The sequence below is a fragment of the Balearica regulorum genome, chromosome Z, assembly GCF_011004875.1.
Source record: "Balearica regulorum gibbericeps isolate bBalReg1 chromosome Z, bBalReg1.pri, whole genome shotgun sequence".
In the NCBI taxonomy this organism is placed as follows: domain Eukaryota; kingdom Metazoa; phylum Chordata; class Aves; order Gruiformes; family Gruidae; genus Balearica; species Balearica regulorum.
The window spans coordinates 76,998,458-77,019,395 of NC_046220.1; the positions used below are offsets into that span (position 1 = coordinate 76,998,458).

At 45.6% G+C, this 20,938-nt stretch overlaps 1 protein-coding gene across 3 annotated transcripts in view; it reads right to left on the reverse strand.

Moving 5' to 3' along the window:
- DNAI1 (dynein axonemal intermediate chain 1) overlaps window positions 1-20,938 on the reverse strand; it is a 161,753-nt gene that overhangs the window by 33,931 nt on the left and 106,884 nt on the right. For 2 of the 3 annotated variants that reach the window (XM_075739584.1, XM_075739582.1), the window contains 4 exons: window positions 20,605-20,692; window positions 18,662-18,741; window positions 12,323-12,471; window positions 11,484-11,583 (listed from right to left, as the gene is read on the reverse strand). In XM_075739584.1, the coding sequence (XP_075595699.1) occupies window positions 11,484-11,583; window positions 12,323-12,471; window positions 18,662-18,741; window positions 20,605-20,692 (417 nt within the window). The remainder of the gene's footprint in view (window positions 1-11,483; window positions 11,584-12,322; window positions 12,472-18,661; window positions 18,742-20,604; window positions 20,693-20,938) is intronic. The other variant, XM_075739585.1, reaches the window with a different exon arrangement.

The following is a 20,938-nucleotide window of genomic DNA, read 5'->3' on the forward strand; positions in this document are numbered from 1 at the left end:
ATTCCTCCAGACTATAATCACTGCTTCCACGCAAAGACAGTCTCTCAGGTCTTGCAAGATGAGCCCTCTCTGGGTACACGACCCAGAAAAGTGCAACCATGACCCATAGAAGTGCCACCCAACCCCACATGTGACTGGAGTATCAGACTCATGGGGAGCCAGGATGACCAGAGACAGACCCACATCCAAACCCTCTCCGTGGAGAGCAGGTGCCTCCATAGGGCACCCCTATTCGCAAGGCAGGCCTGATATTTGTATAACTTTCCACATGTGGCAGACAAGCATATTTACATATTCACTGACATACAATGTGCCACATGGTCCTGGGCTCCTAAAGCTCACAGGGCAGGCCTGCTTCCACCCATCTGTCTCCCTAATGCCTAAGTACCGTAGCATCACCTGGAATTTATCTCCAGCGTCACAGCAAGGCAGTGATGCTTGTCAGAATGTGACACTTCACAGTTCAATGAATCCATGGGAAACACAGTACCGTGCGGAGGGTCCCTAAAGCAGAAAGTGCAACTTTCACATATAGACAGCATATAGCAACACCACAGTGCAGTGCCCTGTGCTGGGACACCAGCTTGAGTTTTACTGGTACGGAGAACTGTGTAGGAACAAAAAGCATGTCAAAGCAGTGTCCTTGTTATAGCTTACAAACCAGTGAGGGTTCCCCTGCAAAGAGCCCCCTCTGCATGCCACTTCCTCTCATGCTGCCTAGGCTGGTCCCAGCACTTCCCTCCCTGCAGGTGCTGAGACCTGGGGCCACCACACTCACTCACCCACCCACACTCATACAGGAGCAGTTTAGAAACTACAGAGTGGATGTTGAAAAACCTCTGATTTTCAGCCCTCAAGAAATGTTTCCACTGTGGTGCATGTTCCCAGAGAGGGAGCTGGAGCCTCCTGACAACAAAATTGTTTTTATCAGATATCTTCTGCAGATCCTGTAAAAGCAAATCAGGGACCTGCAGGGGCTGAGCCCTGCTGCTTGCAGACCATGGCAGACACCTTCATTCTTTCGGCTAATAAGCACTTAGATAATGGGAAAAGGCATTTCAGTTCTTTTGTTAGAGTCCTTAGGAATAATATGTGGCCACTTCCTGAGCAGGACATAAACCAGACTCTAAAAACAAGAAACCTGGGGAGAGGCACAGAGAAAGAGGTAAAAGAAACCTGAAAATGTCTGAAATAGGAAAGCGCAAGAAGTCTCCTCTGCTTCCCCCAGCTTAGATGCAGATCTCTAGGGAGAATAAAGCATGGGGCAGTAACTAATGACTCCAAAGGGTATTTTATTTATTGTCCCTGTAAACTGGTGTGCCCTCCCCAAGGAAGCACAGGAGGACACGTACCACCCTCAAAAATGGAGCCCAAGCTGTTGAGCAAAGCAATTCCTTGCAGCGTGGGGATTTATGAGCTGGCATCAATAAACATCAAAAGAAACCCAGACACACAATACCAAAGTGCTGGGCAGTCTGATGGTAGAGATGCCAGGCAGATGCTCAAAGCAAACTTCTTGACAGAAAGACAGTAACTCTGGTAAGTCAGTAGCCCCTGAAAAGGAGCACTGAATTTAAGCAGATGCCCAGTTATCTCTGAGGTGGGATCAGGTGAATCCTGCAGTCTCTGTCTGATGCTTTTTATTCAATAAGAACATTTTAAAATCAGGGTAACAACAGAACCTCCATTCTTGATGTACAGGCAATAATGGATCTAACTCTGCTGAGTTACAGTTGCAGAAAACATTTGACAGAAGTGAGCTGCTTTGATGCCTGACTCTCAAACAGCCAAAGAAGAAATGCACCTCAGTTGCATCCAGACGAACACCTCCTCTGTCTATGAATCATGCAAATATATTCCACCTCCCAAAATCCAGTGGCTCCCCACTGAGGCTCTGCAAGGCTGCTCTGTAAGTACAGCACAGTGCACGTCCAATGCTATTACTGTAACTCCAGGCCCAAAACACGTTCAGAGTTTTGAACACCTCATTTCTCCCCAACCACTCTGCAAACTGCACTCACAGCCTGAAAGTCAGCCCAGGCTCTCATCAGCTCAGCAGCTCCGAGGTTACTTGGACCCCTCTGTCTTTATACTCTGCGGTCACCCCTTGCCCTGCAGCACACCAGGATAGAAGTGCCAGGGGATCTGGAGGAGAGTTGGACCCTCCAAACAGCACCACCCAAAAGCAATTAACCTCACTGCTAGCAGAACAAACTACTTGACTTCTGTGGTCCATGAAGAAGAGAGCTGAAGAGCTACTTTGACCTACCCTACCTTTATTGCATGCCTCAAAAACACACTGGGCCTGCAGTGGCTGCAGCTTTTGCTGTCCTTTTCTTCCAGACTTACAAGCAGTTGTCTGGGTAATGCCAGCATGCTCAAAACCAACCTGATGGCAACCAGAACTGAGGCTGGGGGAAAATACATATATGTGTTAGAACAAGGCAGATGTACCTGGTAACTTGGCAACAAAGAATAAAATCGGTGCAAGAGCAAAAGGTGAGGGATAATTCAGTATAATGCTACCCTTTACCACTTGACATCTCTTTCACTACTTGGCTTTCATGGTCCTTGTGGTGGATTTCCCTCATTTTCCTGACTGAATCATGATTCCTCATCCATTTGCAAACTCCACAGATGATTTGTTTTAAACTCTCAGGTAATATATTTAACAAGTGGACAGGCCACCCCCAGCCCCTGCCTAGCACCAAGACAGCTGCTGGAGCATTCTAAAGGCACTGGGCAGGCAGGGTTGCCCCAGCTGCATCAAAGCCAAGTAGCCAGAACAGCCTTCAATATAGCTAATTTTCTCTAGGAGGACCTTTCTGAGTGACAAACAAGGGTTGTAAGACAGTCCTTGGTCCCTCTGATACCCAGGGCAGTCAGAGGTTTGGCAGGAGGAAAGGAGACCCCACTCAGAAAACATTCATTGCCTCCCTGCTTCTGCAAGGGCAACACAGGAATGCTGGTCCTTGGCTGCCCCAATACCAGCACCAGACAGACCCACGAACACATGGGATTTCACAGCACTTTTATGCTAGTGGCAAAGAATTGACCCCAGCTCTGTTACAGGTATGTTCAGAGGTAGCTTTGAGCTCAGGAGGATAACCCGGCATGAAAAGCTGCTTTTCAGGCAGAGACAGCTGCATGTCCCAGGGTACGGGAGAGCCCATCCCTCGGTCTTGCAGCATCCCAGCCCATCACTCCAGGGTGCATGACACAGCGGGGAAGAGAAGGCCTGTGTCGCCTGGCTTAACTGTAGAAGCTGCTTTGCTGTAGGGCTGCATCTCTCAGCTTTTCCTCATTCAGTAAGAACTGCGTCGCTACCAATTTGACATGGTACTAAAACAGCCTCAGCCTCAACTGATTTGACTCAGCTCCCATGAGTCAGTAAAAATAAAAGCCTCAGTGCGTAGAAGAGATGCTATTCATTCAGACAGGCTGTGAGGACCATTTGACCTCTTCTGAAAACCATGTTACATTGCTTTACAAGTAAGTGCTTGTTTATCCCAGCTAACTTCCCTGTCAGTCACCACTTCTGCCAGCCTGGCTCTGCTCTGAGAGTCTCAGCGATTAGGATAATCTCCCTCATGTCTCGGTCCTGCACACTTCTGAATGCTGTTATCTGGTGTTAAATAGCTGATACATTCTACACCTGAGCTGGTTGCACTTCAGTTTGGTCTAATACGATTCTCTTATGTTGTCTGTGACACTTTTTTTTTTTCCCTCTTCAACATTAATAGCGTACTTTGGAATGAATCACAGCCTCCTTCTGCTCTTTGCTTTTGTACTAAATTTGACGTTACTTTCCAAATCACTTCTGAAAGGTGAAAGTCAAACAGAGAAACTAATCTGTGCTGAACTCATGCAATAGCTAGGCTGATGATAGCAGCCGGTATCCCTGCACTATGCTGCAATCCCTTCTGCCACAGCAGAGATGACCCTTCCTTAGCGACCAGCAACCAAAGTTCAGCCTAAACCCCACTCATGGAGTGACTCTCCCGTGCACCTCCCAATGTTTGACTCAGCAGCACGGTGTTAGTGAGAACATGGCAGCGCAGACAGTCCCTGGCCCCCGCCTCCCTTACAGTCCTGCTGCTTCCCCAATTAGTGCTCATTCCATATTGCACATTTGGTTTGTGTCTTTATTGAATTACATCTCACTGATTGCAAATTGTTGCTGAGGTTGACGAGCTCATTTACAATTTCAGTTCTGGTACCAAAGCACTTGTAAGTCCTGTCCATTTAGTCCCACCACAATTACTGCTGGGTTTCAGCACCAGCCCCAGTCCCTGAAGCACCCCTAGCCACACTGCACACTCTGCTGAGGATGACTTCCATTGTGCCACATCCATCTTCTCACCTGCCTTGTAGTTTGCTTATGGGCTTGTGCCAACAGTGTTCCTGAAGTCAACCTGTAAACATGTATTACATCTCCTTCCTCTGATCTACCAGCCCCATTACTCTCAAGAACAGTATTAGATCAGTTTTACGTGACACAGCCTTATTAAAACCTTACGAGAATGGCTGTTCCTTGATCTACCAGTGCTTACAAATAGACCATTCAATTATTTGTCCCAGGATCTTTCTGGATAGCATATTTAGTCTGCCTAATTCCTCCTGCACTGTCGTCCTCCTGAATACTGGGCAAAGAGTCTCTCCTCCAGTCTTCTGACACTTCCCTACTCTGCCATCCCATCCCAAATACCTGGTGAAGACCAGGGAGACTGTTTCAATCAGTCCCTTATGTGCCCCAGGGCAAATCCCCAAGGCTGTGCCACACGAATACATCCCAGCTGTGCCAGCCCCCCTGTGTTATCCCTACCATGACCCACAGCGCAGCCCCTGACCTCAGGCTGTAAATATGTCCTCATAGATTAGGACCAAGGTCCATCTCTTCACACGTTGGCAGAGTCCTGGCTGTGCCCTACCATGCAGAATCAGCACTGGAGGCTGGGGCATGGGTGAAGGAAGGCAGTTGCACAAGCAAGGGCAGCATCAAGTGACAGGCACAGCAGTCACTGCTCTCTGCCACCTGCAGCAGGCCAGCAAAGTTGTTCATAAGGCAGATATCAAACTGTCATTGTTTGGAGACTGGCATTTAAAATGAACCAGCACAGATTTCAGGTCATTATGAAATGTTAAGCAATAAACACCAATGTTCAGGAGCTGCTGTCTCTGTACAGCAGGATGGGGTAGACTGCTGGGGGCTCTCAGTGGCCTTAACACCAATTGTCCCCATTCGCAAATTCAAACCTAAGTGAGAGGCCACTTTTAGTGGTGGCTGACAGAGAAGAGTGGAAAGGCATGCAGGAGCAGCTTTCTAAACTCTCTCAGATACTGCTGATGGGCTCTGTGCCCCCAGAAGGTTTTTATGCAAAGTCTAACAGGCGAATCAATGAACTCTTTGGATATGCTGCCCAAGTCATCTTTTCACTCACATATGTCCATACAAGCAGAAAAAGGCAAACCTGGATCCTGTGTGGCTGAATGAACTAATTAATCTCAGTATGTGGGTTTCATCAAAATGCCAAAAGAGCATAACCTGAAAGAGCAATAGCTCTAGTAATGTAAAAGTGGCCTGTGAGCATCTGTGTAGGAAACAACCCCCGCAAAGCCACTGACAAAAGGGATTTAAATTTATCAGGTTGACTTTGCACTGAAACCAACCATTGCGCTGACAGTCACCTCATCTGTGAATCAGTAGCCAAGGGATATGAGTGAGCAATGGTGTCCTGAGGTGCCTGATGCACATCTTTAGGCTTGGAGCCCACCAGAGCACCCTACAATGGGAGCTGCAGCAGGATAGAGGTGAGGGCTCAGACCCTGCAGGGACAAACCAAAGTCTTCCAGCTCAGCTTTATTCCCTAAAAGCAGCTGCTAGGGGAGAGAAGTGCCAGTGCACAGAGCGTCTGGTGGCTGGGGAAGGAGAAGGAAGGATAGCCCAACTGGCACAACATGGAGGCAGCACTAATTCCAGGGACTTTGCTCATCTACCCCATTGAGCTTTGACATGCCACCAGACCATGTTTTAAAGCAGACGTAAGTCTGCCCAGCAGTGCACATCAATCTCAAAGATTCAGCAGGGAATAAGAGCCTTTTAGTTTTTGTAGCAGAAGAAAATTAATAGTTTTACTGGAAAACAACCACTTATGCTATGAATGTAATTTTAAAGCTGTTTTAAGAAAGCCCCTGCCCACTTCAGCCTATTCAAAGGTCCTTCTGGGTGAATGGCAAAGGGACCCGCACTCATTTAGTGTTTTCACGTCCCAGCAGTTGCCTCGTCCATAGTGCAGAGAGCCAGGAGATGCCTTGTCCCAGTGCCGCAGAGCTAGTGGTAGCCCCATAAGGCACGGACGAACCCCATGGGCTCCTTCAGAAAGGTAGGAGGAAAGACTTGGATGCAGCAGGGACATCTGTAGCCATGAGTGTCCACAGTCCTGACTCCCCTGGGCAAAAACATCGACTGATGTTGAGACGTCTGCCGGCACCTCTGATTCATGTGCTACAAGGAAAGGCAGCATTAGGTCCAACTTACCCAATGAAATACTTGCAAACCTGGAAGGTTTAGCAAGCTGCTTATCTGCAAAATCATTCATGCTTTTAAAGACGGAGAATGGTTTTTGCTGCCAATCAATCCTAAATGGGTAGCAAGTCTCTGCAAATTGCTCTATGAACACACACGTATGCCAGCACTAAACAAGTGTTTCTCTCCTAGCTGGGAAAGGATGGGCATCAAGACAGCAGGCATTTCTTTGGCACCTTATCCTGTGAGATACAACAGAAACCTGGTCTTCAAGACTTCTCATACAAAACAGTTGTTCAGTGAAATACGTTTATATAAGCAAGAAAGGGCACACTGACTTCCTGAGCAGCACAAAGCATTAGCTAATTTCCTGAAAGTTTGGGTCATTTCAAGTATTTCACATCTTGAAAGGTCAACAGTTTCAGTAATGGGAAAAAGCCCTGGAGCATATGTCTGAGCAGCTCTCTCTGCAGAGTGCACACTTGGATGGCATTTATCTTGAGGCTATCAATATTTACTAAAGATGGCTATAACATCACCTTGCTCTTGCTGCATTAGTCATGAAGGACACAGACCGCAAAAACACGTGAACAAATGGACTTGTACTTAGTGCATGCTCCTTAGTGGACTTGTACTTAGTGCAAGCCTATTGTAAAACCCCTGGGATCCACCTCCTCACACAAGGCCATTTCATAGTGCCACAGGGTTAGAAGGTAATCTGGGTTGGAAGAGACCCCTAGAAGTCTCTGCTCCAACCTCCTGCCCAAAGCAGGGTCAGGTCTGAGGTCAGTGTGGACACAGATGGCACAACCTTCATGCACAGTGATGGCACAACCTCTCTGGGAAGCTGTTCCATTACTGACTGCCTTCACAGTGAAAGTTTTTCCTTATATCCAGTCCAAACCTCTCATTTCAACTCATTTCAGCTGTTGTGTCTCATTTTCCCTTCATGCACTGCTGTGAAGAGCTTGGCTCTAATTCCTTGATGACCTCCTTGTAGGCACTGGCAGGCTGCTGCTGGGTTCCTTCTTCAAACTGAACAAGCCCAGCTTGACCACCTATTACAGCTATTGTGTGGAGCAGCTGTGGCCCACAGCCTGGGATCCGGCTGTCTGGGGACATCTATGATGTAGGTGTCTTTGGCTTTTTTAACAGGGGTAACAATTCATGCATAAATTCAGCACAAGAAAGCATCTGCATGTCCAGAGTGAGCCAGATGTGGAGGTCTGCAGCATTGCCCCTGTACAGTGCAACCTGCCAACATCATTTGCTTACTTTCCTTCAATAAGGAAAACACAGAAATTTCAGGTATGATTCCTGCTTTTACATGTTTCAAATTTTCTTTTCTCTTTAAGTGTAAGTTTGAGATGGGCTTAAAGCAAACTCTCATAGCCAAATCCTGCTGCATGCCGCAGGGATTGAATTCCACCCCTCTCCGTTCCTCTGCCCTCTGTCCTTACAATAATCTGACTGACATTTCCAGATTTCCTGCACCCTGAAAGTAGGAGTCCAGGCATCCAAATCCATCTCCACTTTTTTTTTATTTATTTCCAAAGCAGGTCTCTCATCCCAGCTAGCTTTTTCTTCATGTCAGGCTTTTCCCATTTACAACCTAAACTAAACTAGGTGTTCTCTAACCTCATTTTATTTCAGTGCTAATCACATCAGTATCTGCACCCAGGTCCCTGCAGGAGATGGCCTGGAGGGATCACAGAGCTGCTGCCAGCCAACTGAGCTGCAGGACTCATGTTTAGAAATAATGGATCTCTCCATTTGTCTGTTTTAGGAACCATTGCGGAGTCTTCAAGGAACGTAAGTGTCATCTGAAATGCAATCACAGAGCAAAACTGCAGTGGACTTAGCACACTGATTGAAACCAAAGCTGAATGCTCTATAGCAACCACTCTGAGCGCATCCAGCAGAGACTTGCTTCCATAAAAGCAGCTGGCTGTCCAGTTCTTTTAAAATCAGGCCACTTATTTAGGCACCTAGTTATAGAATTGGGAGGGTTTTTTCCCAGGTGGTGTTGGCACGGATCTGCACATCTCAATGATAATTTTATTTTATTTCAATTTTCATTGCAAATCATTTATGCTCATTCTGAAATAAAATGGCCATCAGGCAGAGCAGGAGACTAAGGAAATTATCCAGAACATGATAAAGAGCAATAGTAGCAGTTAGTATGCACTGCACCAGCAGCAGAACACATACACTTAGGTTATTTATGAAAAGGTGGTGCTGTCCAAAGCAGATGCCCAGCTGCCAACACACACATTTTATCCTAATGCCCCTGATATTTATAGCTTTTCTTAAATCTTCACCTCTTGGATTCATGGGGATTAAGAGATTTTTAGATTCTAAAATGCCCCAATGTCCAAGTCAATCTCAGGTCTTAGGGGGCTGACACATACCATCAGTTTGAATAAGGAAATGTGTTTTTCAAAATATGCCAGGTATCCCTTTAAGGCTGCAATTAAGGCCCGATTTAAAACCACCTCCAGGCAACCTTCAAGTTTTGCAGGTATAATTATGTGTGGATGTAAAGCTAGAGGCTGTTTATGAACAGGAGACCTTTAATGTTTCATTTTCTGGCTACATGTCCTGTAGTTTTGTGTATCCTGTTAATGTAAGGGGTTTTTTTTCCCAGCATTAATGGATACTGCCCTTTGCGAGGCACTCAGTTATTCCCAAGAAGTGCACTTTGCTACAAAGTGGAATAAGTCCAGGAACAAAAAGGCTATAAACAACTATTTATTCCACTTTCAGTTTAGATCTAGAAGGTTCTGCTGAAAATAAAAACTAAACCATGTCTCAGACACACCGTGCTGCAACCAACATGGTCAGTGACTAAACACAGAGGCCCAGAATTTCTATCAGCATCAGTCCTGGCCAGCCTACTGCAATGGGAAGGCAGGTCTTGACAGACCTTTCCTGCTAGGCAGCCCAGTTCTGGACCGCTCCTGGTTAACGGCCACTCTTCTCATAGTTTGGGATTAAAGGCATAAAGCAGAGTTAGATCCTACGAGATTAGGATCTAATTAGGATTACTGGATTAGATCCAAGGTAGGATAGCCAAGGTGAGATACGCCTGGGTGCAGTGCTGTCAAGTCAGACAGTCTTCTCTTATCCATAGCCTCAGACAAACTCCAGGCCCTTGGATGCTGCAGCTAATGTGACTCTGCAACAACACAACTAGAGTCACTGCAGCAGTGGCTAGGACAAGTTAGGGGTGGGAGGGAAAGATCCCATTGCACAAACTCTTGCCAAGTCCATAGGAGCTTCTTTGCAGCAGGTGAAGCTCTGACAAAGAACCTGGCCCCAGTAAGTAACACAAAGCCTCCCTAGAGATGAGCTATTACTGCAGAAACTTGAACATATGAATAAGAAATGCAAGTACACCCAGTGTTTACCGTCCATGTGCTCATGCTGCCCAGGGTGTATCACTGCCTGCAGACATCTACATCCTCTTCCTCACAGTTAGATGCCAGGACACAGCTGGGCTATCGCAGTTCTCTGCACTGCTCACCCCAAAACTCAATCGAAGCTGTGAATGTCAGCAGAACCCTTGCCAGGTTTGGGGGGCACACATAACTTCACTTGTGGAAAACAAGTCAGAGGATATCTAACACTGAATGTATTCATTTCATTCATGCAGGTCCTTAATTTGGTATATAGGAGAATGGGGACAGACAGATCCATGAACAAAGGGCCCAATCCTGACCCTGCCTGCAAGGGAAAAAATCCAACACTGCTTTCTGTAGGCTGTGGCACCCTAAGCTTCCCAGGGAGGCCAGGTACCCCAGTGAAGAGATCTCTATTGCTTAGCTTCGGAGAGACAAATCCACAGACTGAGCCAGTGTATCAGTGAAATGAATATTTTACTATAACATAAAGGTTAAACTGCAATAAAGTTGCCAAGGCATCAATTCAACAATAGAGATATATAAAGGCCGTCTTTTTGCTAGAGTAATTTGGCCAAACTGCACAGACTTTCCAATTTATACCAGCAAAACATACAGCCCATGGTGACAGAGCAATGTGGTCTTACAGTACAAAACCAGTGCTGATGGATAGCTACATGCCCTAGCTACTTGCCAGGCCCAAATTAACCATCTGAGCTACTAGGATGGATTGCTAGGGGCAAAAATATAACTGCCATCATCTCACTATTAGGACTGGTCTAAGTACTTCATTATCAAATCATTACTCTTGGAAACAGTCTCACACAGTGGGAAAATGTTGATTTTATTTAATTGGAACAAAGTTCTATTGGCTGACCCTGGACATATTACTATAATTGATTTTTTAATATCAATATAAGTATAAAACCACTTTATTCTATGGTTCTCTATACCTTCAGAACCAATAGGTTCAGAACCAATGCCTTGACGTCAGTTTGTACTAGGGGTGCTCTGATCTGGAGTGTCATCTTTCTGTCCCCAGGGATGCACTGGTTAATAAGCTGATTTCACAGAGAGGGAGTTAAGTAGTTTTCTCCTGGCATGTGCAAGCTGGACACCTGTGCTGATGTAGTCAACACAAGAGCAAGCAGGGACTTGCATGCATGTGCAACACCTATGTCAATGCTGCAGGAGTAGCATTGAGAAAGAGTCAGCAAGTCATGCCTAGGGTTATCTATGCCAAGGGCAGGAAAGCATAGGAAAAAGCAGCCTGTTTTCTGAACCCTGCTTTCCTTTGTCCTCTGAGTACCTCCATCCCTGGAGCAGGAGGAGCAAACTAGGACTGCAGGGAGGTTTGGCTTGCTTATGCTAGAGGTTGGGGGGGGGTGGGTTTGGCCCCCAGAAAGCACCTGGGCTTAGAGGAGAGGGCTGTGGGGGATCTGCAGCTCCCCAACATCCTTGGCCAGGGTTGGGCTGACCCATCCCCACACTTAACCCTAATCTCCCTTGACCTTCTCTCCGCTCAAATCAGAGCAGTGTTGCTCCCAGCCTCTCACCTTGCCATCAGTGGTGACTGCAGCAAAGACTGTGGAGGAGTAAGGGGACCATGCAACATCTCCTACAGCAGAATTCAGGTCATAAACAAACATTGGAGCCCTGTAAAAAAAAAGACCCAGGGAGAAGGACACATTTAAACATATGCTGCTCTGGAAGTGAAGCATTAAGCTATCAACACTTTGATGATGCAGCCTGTGTTGTTCAAGGCCAGCTGCGGAAGTGGGAGATGGGTTATTTCCCCATGTCAAATAACAGCCAGGGTCTGATCCAAAGGCAAAGCAAAGCTGAGCATCAGCCCAAATGGGTTGGGATTGGTCCTGCTGTGATAAGAAGAAAGGTAGCATGTTTTTTTCTTTCTGAAAGCATTTTGAAAGCTTCCTCCCAACACACACAGCAAGATGCAGTCTCTCTGGTTAATAATCATACAGGAAAAAGTGATTTTCCCTCTCTGTACTTCTGACAACAACATTGAATTTTAGAGGAGTATTGGCAACAGGAAATATTTGACTCTGATTTACAACAAAATCAATTTCCTGACTGAAACCAGACATTCCTCAACCACTAACCCTGAACTTCATTATGTATTTTTAAATGTTTGTTTGGTTTTTTTTTTCTCTCTGGCTCTTAGGAGGTGTCTGGCCCCTGAGGCCATAAGCCAGCCCCTGACACTTCTCTATAGCATTGCCCCAAAAGAATAACCCTGCCACAGTAGGTCCTGCAATTAGCAATATCAACACCTAAGAGGGAAACTGAGACTGAGGTATGAGCAGAGTCGACATGTGCAGCTGGCATTTCAGGCTGGACCTCCCTGACCATGCCAGGACTCAGCAGGACCTACTTGATGGTGTGATCCCAGATCTTGACTGTCCAGTCAGAGCTGCAGGAAATGAAGACTTTCAAGTGGTAGGGATTCCAGCTGACTGAGTCCACAGCCATGTGATGGGCTTCAAACACATCCAGAAACTGGCTTGAATAGCATTTTGAACACTGCAATGGAAAGAACTAGTCAGTAATCAGAGATAGACCTTCCTATTGAGCTCATATTCCTGCAGAAAGATGCTTGTGAATACTTGTATGGCCTCCCAGGCTCTTCTGGGCTGGCTGGGAAGAGGCAGCTGGTACCCAGAGGTGCTACAGAAACTAAGTAATTTAGCACAGTCTGTTTCACCCCATTTGCAGACAACACCGAGCTCCCCTCTGCAATACACAGAGGTAGGAATTGAAGTTGTCTGGTTGGATTTACTGCCAGAGCCAGGCGCCAGAGCCCATTCTCCACTGCAGGAGCTCCATTGCCTTCCTGCCAGATCGGTTTCCTGCTATGCCTCTGTAAAAGGCTCTTGGGAAAGGCAGGAGAAAACAGCTCTTGTGTTGCTCATAAGCACACAGCAGCGTGTGCATTTGAAGTGCCATAATTAAAATCTCCAGTAAGAGTGCTCTCAGCAGAAGAATGACCTATCAGACCCTTTTGCTCTAAGGACTTTGGGAACATGCCAAAAGTCCCTTCCCTGCCGTCACCCTGCCACAGCCTGCTCTGAGAGCCTGCCCCATCACACGGCTCTGCAGCTCTTTCTCTTGTGCCACTCGTGATTTCACAGAGGGTGTGAGAACCACAAGAGGTTGGCCAGCACTCAGGCATGTCCCCAGTGAGCAGATGGACCACCCTGTACCCCAGCCAGCAGCAGCCTGTCCACAGGGCAAACCCTGCATATGTATGCAAAGGTCAGGCCAGCAGCATCACAGCTGTGGGTACTACTGAATGGCAAATGGAGGATGTGTACAAGAGCTGGAAAACATTTGGGAGCCTTGGAAAAGTCACTTTGTATGTGGCCTTATGAAGGGAGGGAGAAATGACAATATGCTGGTCTGCACGAGCAGAATATGAGACTCAATCCAGATCCCATCAATTCTGTGTACACAGAAAAATAAGGTTATCCTCCCCAAACCTCTGAGGGGACTGGAGGCTTCCTTTGATAGCAACAAGCACCTCATCTCACAAGTAATGTCCTCTTGGTTGTGTTCTCACACACAAGCTGTATCCACACAGAAGGTTGAGATTACTTTCAGTATTTTCTGTTGGTCTGCCTAGGTACTGTCACTACAAGGACTTTTCAGCACCTTTCATTACTCCCTAATGAATGCAGCAACACATCATCTGCCTGAGCAGCAGGATTGCTAAAGTGTTACATGACTTTAATTCTTGCAAACTAAAGCGCTAACTAATCATGAGGCTTAACTGTTTATTACACATGACAGTCACTGCCTGGGCACTCAGATCTGTTTTCTTTCCAATGCGCTTGTGCACTGGTGCAGGTACCGGATTGAGGGTGCTAAACTATTCACACAGCAGCAGCTCCTGTATCCCTGGGAGGTTTGGTATGGTAGGAAATGGAAACAAGTGGCTCGCGTGCCACTGAGATTTACTGACAGTGTCTGTAGCTTGCTAATAGTTTGGCGCATACTATGTCTATGAGTTACTGTCCCTGTGTGCAATTAAGGTACTGAAATCTCCTCTAATGGCATGTTTCATAACTATACTTCATAATTCTTAACGTTCAGCCACCAGGATAATTGGTACTTGGCTTGTTTTGAAATTCACTTTGCTGGGGACAGAATGGGTCATGAGTAATTAACACAAGAGAGAAGCTGCTTTGTCTGTCTGTCCTTCCAAGTATGTGGATCGAAGGTCCCTAATACCTGAGGACTTTGATAAGTGAGATCCTAACCAGATTTGTCTGCATCCAACAGAACTATAATGCTCAGTGCTCTGCTTTTAAACCCTTGTTGGGGTTAAGCCCTTAATTAGTGCAGGTCTCTGGGCACTGGTACAGGAGGCTCGTCATGCTCGGGGATGAGTTGATCCACAGCGCTGACTTTGCCGTCTGCAAGTCCAGCCTAGAGCTGAGCCCCAGGCCCCAACAGGAAAGGGATCTGTGGTTTTCCTATGAAATCTGCAGCAAAAGGTGTTCTGTAGGGCAAATGCCTGGCCATGTTCCCTGTGAGAAATGAACCCTGTGTGCCTGGTTTAGCCCAAAGCCACACACTGTACTCTGGCACTGCCTGCCAGCCCCACACCACATTCACCCCAACTTTTGGTATTGTCTCTGATGTGCGAGACAGGATCATGTTCTTCCTAAGCTGCATTTTGAAGAAACACCACAAACTTGAGAAAAAACTCAGAAAGAAGTATTACTTTCATGAATAAAAGAGTTTCTGAGCTAACTAGAACTGCTGGCAAAGTCTTCCTCTACTATTCACTTTAAAAACCCTACAGTTATTAGACACATGTCAGGATGAAAACAAAACCACTGGAAAATGTGATGCCTAACTCCTGACAAGATAGCTTTGAAGAGGATGAGTAGATTCAGGGAGCAGGCATTTGTGCAGCCTGTCTGATCTTCTAGAGCACTGCTTCAATTTGCTGAGAGTGTTTTTCTCCTATTTAAATGGTGGTAGATGTGTGTGAATAGTAAATGGCATTATAGTAAATGGAACAGGAAAGCAAGAATGTGCCTATGGCAATACAGGAAACCAGTAAGAAGATGACTGGTGGCAGGGCTACAAAGCATAGGGGAGGAGTACTGAGAGGAAAGGAGAATTCCAAGGACACAAAACTTACGAATAATCTTCATTAACAGCACTTCAGTTTACTCTAGTTGTTAGCCTGACACAAAACTCCTCCGCATCCATAGTGAATGGAAGGTTATTAGTGTCCTTATAATGCAGAGGGTTTCTTTAGTTCACTGAGAGAAACACTGAGACTCTAGTCAATACAGAAATGCAAAAAAAGAATCTTTTTTTCAAAGGAGGTTTGTATCTGGCAACAGAAAGAGTACTGCCCAACACTGTCACTCCCAGGCATATCAGGACACCCAGCTGCTCTTCAGAAACCACTGACACAAATGTGTCCCGTGTTGTGGACAGCTGTTAACAGCAACACCAGAGGGTCTCCTTGGTTTTTGCTTGGTGTCCTCTTGTGGAGATCTGTTACAGAAATGCTAAGATTTGTAGAAAGGCTTATGAATGGAAACAGAGGCATGTGAATGCATTGGGAGAAACAACAGGAAATGGTAAAAGAAAGAACTTCTGTTAATTGATGGCAAATGCGGTCAGTCAAGTGACAAGATAACCGGACAGAACAAATAGAAGCGCCAAAGATAAGGTGGCAAGAAGACAAAGAACAGAACTCAAGCCATAAAATATCAAGACAAGGAAAACAACTTTGCCTAAGACAAAGCAAGACTAGACACTGAGGCAAATGATCTCTCTGTTACTAAAGGGTCACTGGAAGTCAGAGTCTGTACAGAAATCAGTTTGTCATCATCATTTAAGGAAAACTCAAGAGATGTGATAAGGACCAAACAGCCAGCATCCTTTGTCACCTGTATAATAACAAGAAATCCTGTCCTGATCACATAGATACAAATGTCCTGGTGCTTAGTAGGAGAGAAAGAGTATGAGTGAAATTAGTTTTGTTTAAAATCAGAATCACCTTTTCCTTCTATTCAGTCTAGCACCGAGTTTTATTATATTCATTTGTTACACTCAAACAAACTGCCTAAGACTGAAAAAACCCCTCTGTTACATGAATATGTTCAAATCTGATCACAATTTTTCTGTTGAAGCCCTGTTTATTAAGAAGTAATTCTGACCAAAGAGTTGAAGCCACAATAATGTTTCAATGTGAATCTCAGAGGCCATACTTTTTGATACCAAAGATGAACAATTTATAAACATCAAATAAGGTATGCAAAGTGGCAGTTTTGCATTAGAGAATCATATTAATGCAGAAACAGTTTGTCCTCTATGTAAAAGGGCAACAGATAGGTCTGTGTGTAATTGAGATAATGATTTCTTGGCTTCAGAAACACTATTAACTAAGCCATTTTTTAAAATTCACAGTAATTGTTCTGCAGCTAAAGAATGAACATATTATCATGCTATTTGTGGGCATGCCTGGTCTCTGAAATTAACTTTTCAATTTATTTAATAAATAATCTGAAATTCATCCCATGTGGAGAGCAGCCCAAGTTTGATCCCTGACTCACATAGCGTGTCAGGACTCTGTCCCTCTCACTCAACGTGCAGTAGCAAGGGCAAGTGCAGCACAGACACTCAAGCAGTTCGCTCCTGCTCAGCACAGCTGCAGGACCCAAGAGCTGCTCAAATGGCTGCGGGACTGTCACTGTCCTCAGCATCTGAGTAGAGCAAGGCTCTGGGAGGCAGTCCACAGGAAGCTCCAGTAATGGTTTCAGAAGTGCAGTGTTTCAATAAAGGGTGTGATGAAGATATGTGGAAGTCGTTGAGAAATGTGTGGAGTAGTAGTTGATCCCAAAACTTTTGAAACTGCTTGTAGCAAACTCTTGGGGAATGCTAAGGGTGCAAGCACTCTTCCCCCTGTTTTTGTGGATGCTGTGGAGGTCTGCTTGTGCTAGACCCAAGATTTCTCTTCCCTGTACACTCTGATGGAAGATTGCCTCTTTCTGCCCATGAGAACACCTGAGCTTTGTAAGGGTAACTGACGGCCCCCACCTCACACTGACATCCACTGTCATGCTCACTGACCATCCCTTACTCACCTAAGCATAGAGGAAGTTAAAACATGTGGTTCCTTACTCTCTTTTGATCAGGACTAGACAGAACAGGACCCAAACAATCTGGAGTACAATAACCAAGGTACCAACTCCTGTGGGCAACCAGCCAACTCAGAACATGACTGACCAGACGCTTTGTATCCTGAAAGCACCAACAAAAAGCCAGTGCACCTACCTCACTGCGCATCATCCATCAGCCCAGCCCTCTCCACTTCTCCCACCTCCCTTCTGCACCCATCTTGTCCAATGAAAGTGAGCACTACTTAGAAATCCTCCCTAGATACTGCCTGTCAGAGGGAGAGATTTCATTCAGCATCGTCCCTCTGGAAGGGATATGTATTGGTTAAGTTTGTCTCACCTAAATTATTGATATTGATTTCAGAATATGATCTCATTTGGGTTCTTTTTCTGTTTTGTTTCCCTTTTGCAGTCAGGACATGGGGAAGGAGCTTACAGCATCCTCTAGGGTCTTCTCTGCACATCAGCCTCCTGCTGATGGTTCACCCATCAACCTGAAGGGCTGTGGCTACAATACTAACAAAGTCCCAAAGCCAGCTCAGAGGAATGCTATGCAAACAAAAGTTATATGAGTAAGAAGCTACTGGCTTTATTTTCAAGGCTAAATACAGCAGAGCTCAAAAGTTCCTATTTTCAGCTTGATTTCTTAAGAAAAAACAACATCTGTGTCCTGCTGTCTGCTTTTCTCCTCCCAAACAACTTTTGACCTCACTGGTAATTTCAGCCAAAGCTGGCTGCACATGGGACTTTGCAATATTAAGGTCTTACACATTCTATAAAAAGGAATAGCTGTAGAGTGCAAACATCTGGGCAGTGCCTCCAGCCCAGGAAGGGCAAGCAGAGCTTGGCTGCTGCCCTCACCGAATGGGTGGAGCTGGCTGGCCGACAGGTCCCAGCTGGTGCTGGGCACCAAAGATGTCAGGCTGCAGGAGGGCACTGGAGGGGAGGTAACCATCACTGTTTGCAGGAATCAAGGGTTATATCATGGAGGTGGGATCACTGAGTGGGGGACAGCATGGGGGTGATCAGAGGGAGGAAGTATTAGAGCAGATAGTGAGGAACTGGAGATAGGAGTGCAAGGAGAAAGTGGGAGTAGGGAAAGGATCTGGGATATAAGTGTGGAAGGGAAGGGCTGCGTGACACCAATCCATAGGAAACAAGGCTTCATTAGCCTCACTGCTCATGAGATAACAGGTCTAAAAAGGAAAAGAGATGAGCTTTTTCTTGCCATTTCTCCATAGCTTTGAGGACAGAGGATCAATGCCTTTTAACTTCTGCTCTGATCATAGTGCCTCACTTGCACAGCTGCAATCAGCAAAGCATTCTGGGATGCAGTTTGCATGAAAAACGATTCTGCAAAATAAGGTCTTAATTGGGTCTGTGCGGAGAGCTCCCTGTGACCCTCTGTGGCTCTGTGCTGGTCTCAGGCTCACCACAGGGATCTGAGGGCAGGACCAGGCTCTGAAGTTGTACTTTGTTACTGCCTGAGCAAGCAGTTAAGATGATGAACCTGAAAGACAAGCATGGGTCAGAGGATGTAAAACAAGGGACAAAGAAACCATTCTTACCTTATAGATCTTTCCCTCTTCAGTTCCAACGAGAAACAAATAGTCTATCTTTTTGTGAAAATCAAATGAAGTCCCGCAGCCTGTTAACAGAAGAAAGGTGTGTCAGACAGAGAATTGGTTCACCTGGCCAGCACACACTCCCTGCCTATGGTACACACACACTGCCAGCATTTTCAGAAGTGATTTATTAGCCAGAAGTTCCCAAAAAAAATTAGAGCTACCCCTTCTGCAAACACTTTGCAAGCTGTGGCTGTCCCCAAGACCTGCAATTTGAAAAGCCAACACAGAGGAGGGAAAAGGGAACTGGAACAACTGGAAGTGAACTGGAAGAACAGATTGGCCTGGCATTCACTTTGGTAAGAATTTAAAATGCCTGGTGCAAATTTAAGTGTCATGAGGACCAGTCCTGCCTCCTATTGGGGAAGAATTGGGGAAGATCTTTTCTGCTTATTTAGTATTCACAAAAATATAAATCGTTTCTCATGCATAAAAGCCCAGAGAGGTAACACCACATTGTACCTCCTTATGCCATTTTCATCCTTAGCTCAGGAGCCATTTAGCAGCCTCACTTCAGCAAAGCTAATGGCAAAGGATGTGATCTGGGAAGAAATCTTCTGCCAGGCACAGAAGGATCCTCTTAACTTCAAACATCCCGAATTGAGCAACATTGTGAACTGTGTTTAAAACAAGTGTCAAGCGCAACAGGATGTGACTCCTTGAGCTTTTGTGGTGTCTGCTCCTGAGGCAGATACAACATCATTGAAGAAAGCCAGTTCGCATAGTGGTGAAAGAAAACTTCAGTCCTTGAGCAGAAGATGGGATGTCTGCTGAGTGCCAGAGCAACTCGGGGCTGCTGACCAGCAGGGACACACGCAATAATCATCAGATGAGAAACAGGAACAAGCAGACAAGGCTCAGAAGCACATAGTTATAGAGAACTTTCTGCAAAGGCAGCTGTCTTAAACGCTATGTCTTAAACATTAACAAAATGTAGTCTTCGAAGGAATTGTTAAGGTTGTTTCAGCCCTGTAATACTCTCTGTGTTTTTAACATTTAAATAGATTGTTAAATATTCAAGACAAGTCTTTGAAAATCCATCTCCCAGTAATAGTAACAAACAATCCCAAAGCCCCTGGGAGTTCTTTAGTGTACTGCTTTAGCTGGTCTCTCACAACCTTTGTGGCCATGCAAACCTTCTCACAAACAAACTGTCTGGCAGTTACCAGCCTAGAAACACAACAATCCTTAAATGCTGAGCAAGTGTCTTCTCCAAACCCAGGCCACACCTTCACAAGCCACAAGCAGGTGCAGTAGGATGATTAGGGGATTCGTCAAGGCTCTCTCTGTAGTCCAGTGCAGTCTCTAGAGCTGAGTCACCCCATCCTATCTCAAACACAGGATGGTCAGGATGAGGGGATTCAGCCTACAAGGACTACACTGTCTCCACCTTGTACGGAGGAAGCCTAACATAGTAGCTCAGAATAGATGCTGTGCTTTTAGAGAGCCAAAATCCAATCAGGCACATCCCACCACTGGCTGGATGAGCTGTGCACCCAGGAAAGGGCAAAGGTTGCTTTTCATCTTGATTTGGCCAGTCTAGGTTAATTTCTGGTAGGAAGAACAAAACTGACTTAGTTTTGACAGAGGCAGATAATGACTGTCCCTGTCCGCATTGGGATATCCCAAGAAAAATGGATTTTTTTTGAATTAATGTTCATCTTTTTCTGCAAGTAAAGACAAGATGTAACCAGCAAAAATTCACTCAATTAGTGACTATTGCTCCAGACAGACTTTGCTCTACTACACAATGGAAGAAAGGAGGTGTAACCCTTCTTTAGCACCTTTCCATCTCAACGCCCCACTCCCAACTTAATTCACCGGAATGACTGATTAGAGGCTTTGTGTCAGTAATTAATTAGCATGGCAAGGACTTGGGCTCCTACCAAGCGTTTGCAGCTGCAGCCCCTCTGGCCCTTGCATCGTTGTTCCCTCTACTGACAGCTTGATGACATCTGTATGAACCAGCTCATTCTGCAGGCAGAGGAGATTCCACATGAATAACAGGCTTTAGCACAACAATACAGAGACATTCAGTACTTTGAAATGGCAAATTTTATGGAGGAATTTTAAAAAGCTGTCCAAAAGTTGCTTAATGTTTCATGCTCACAGTTGGCAACTTGCTAACAGGCTGTTTTACATAAAACCTCCAGGAAGCTGATGCTTTGGTGCACTGGAACTGAGAGCCACTGATACGTCACCCAGACACATGCAGCTGTT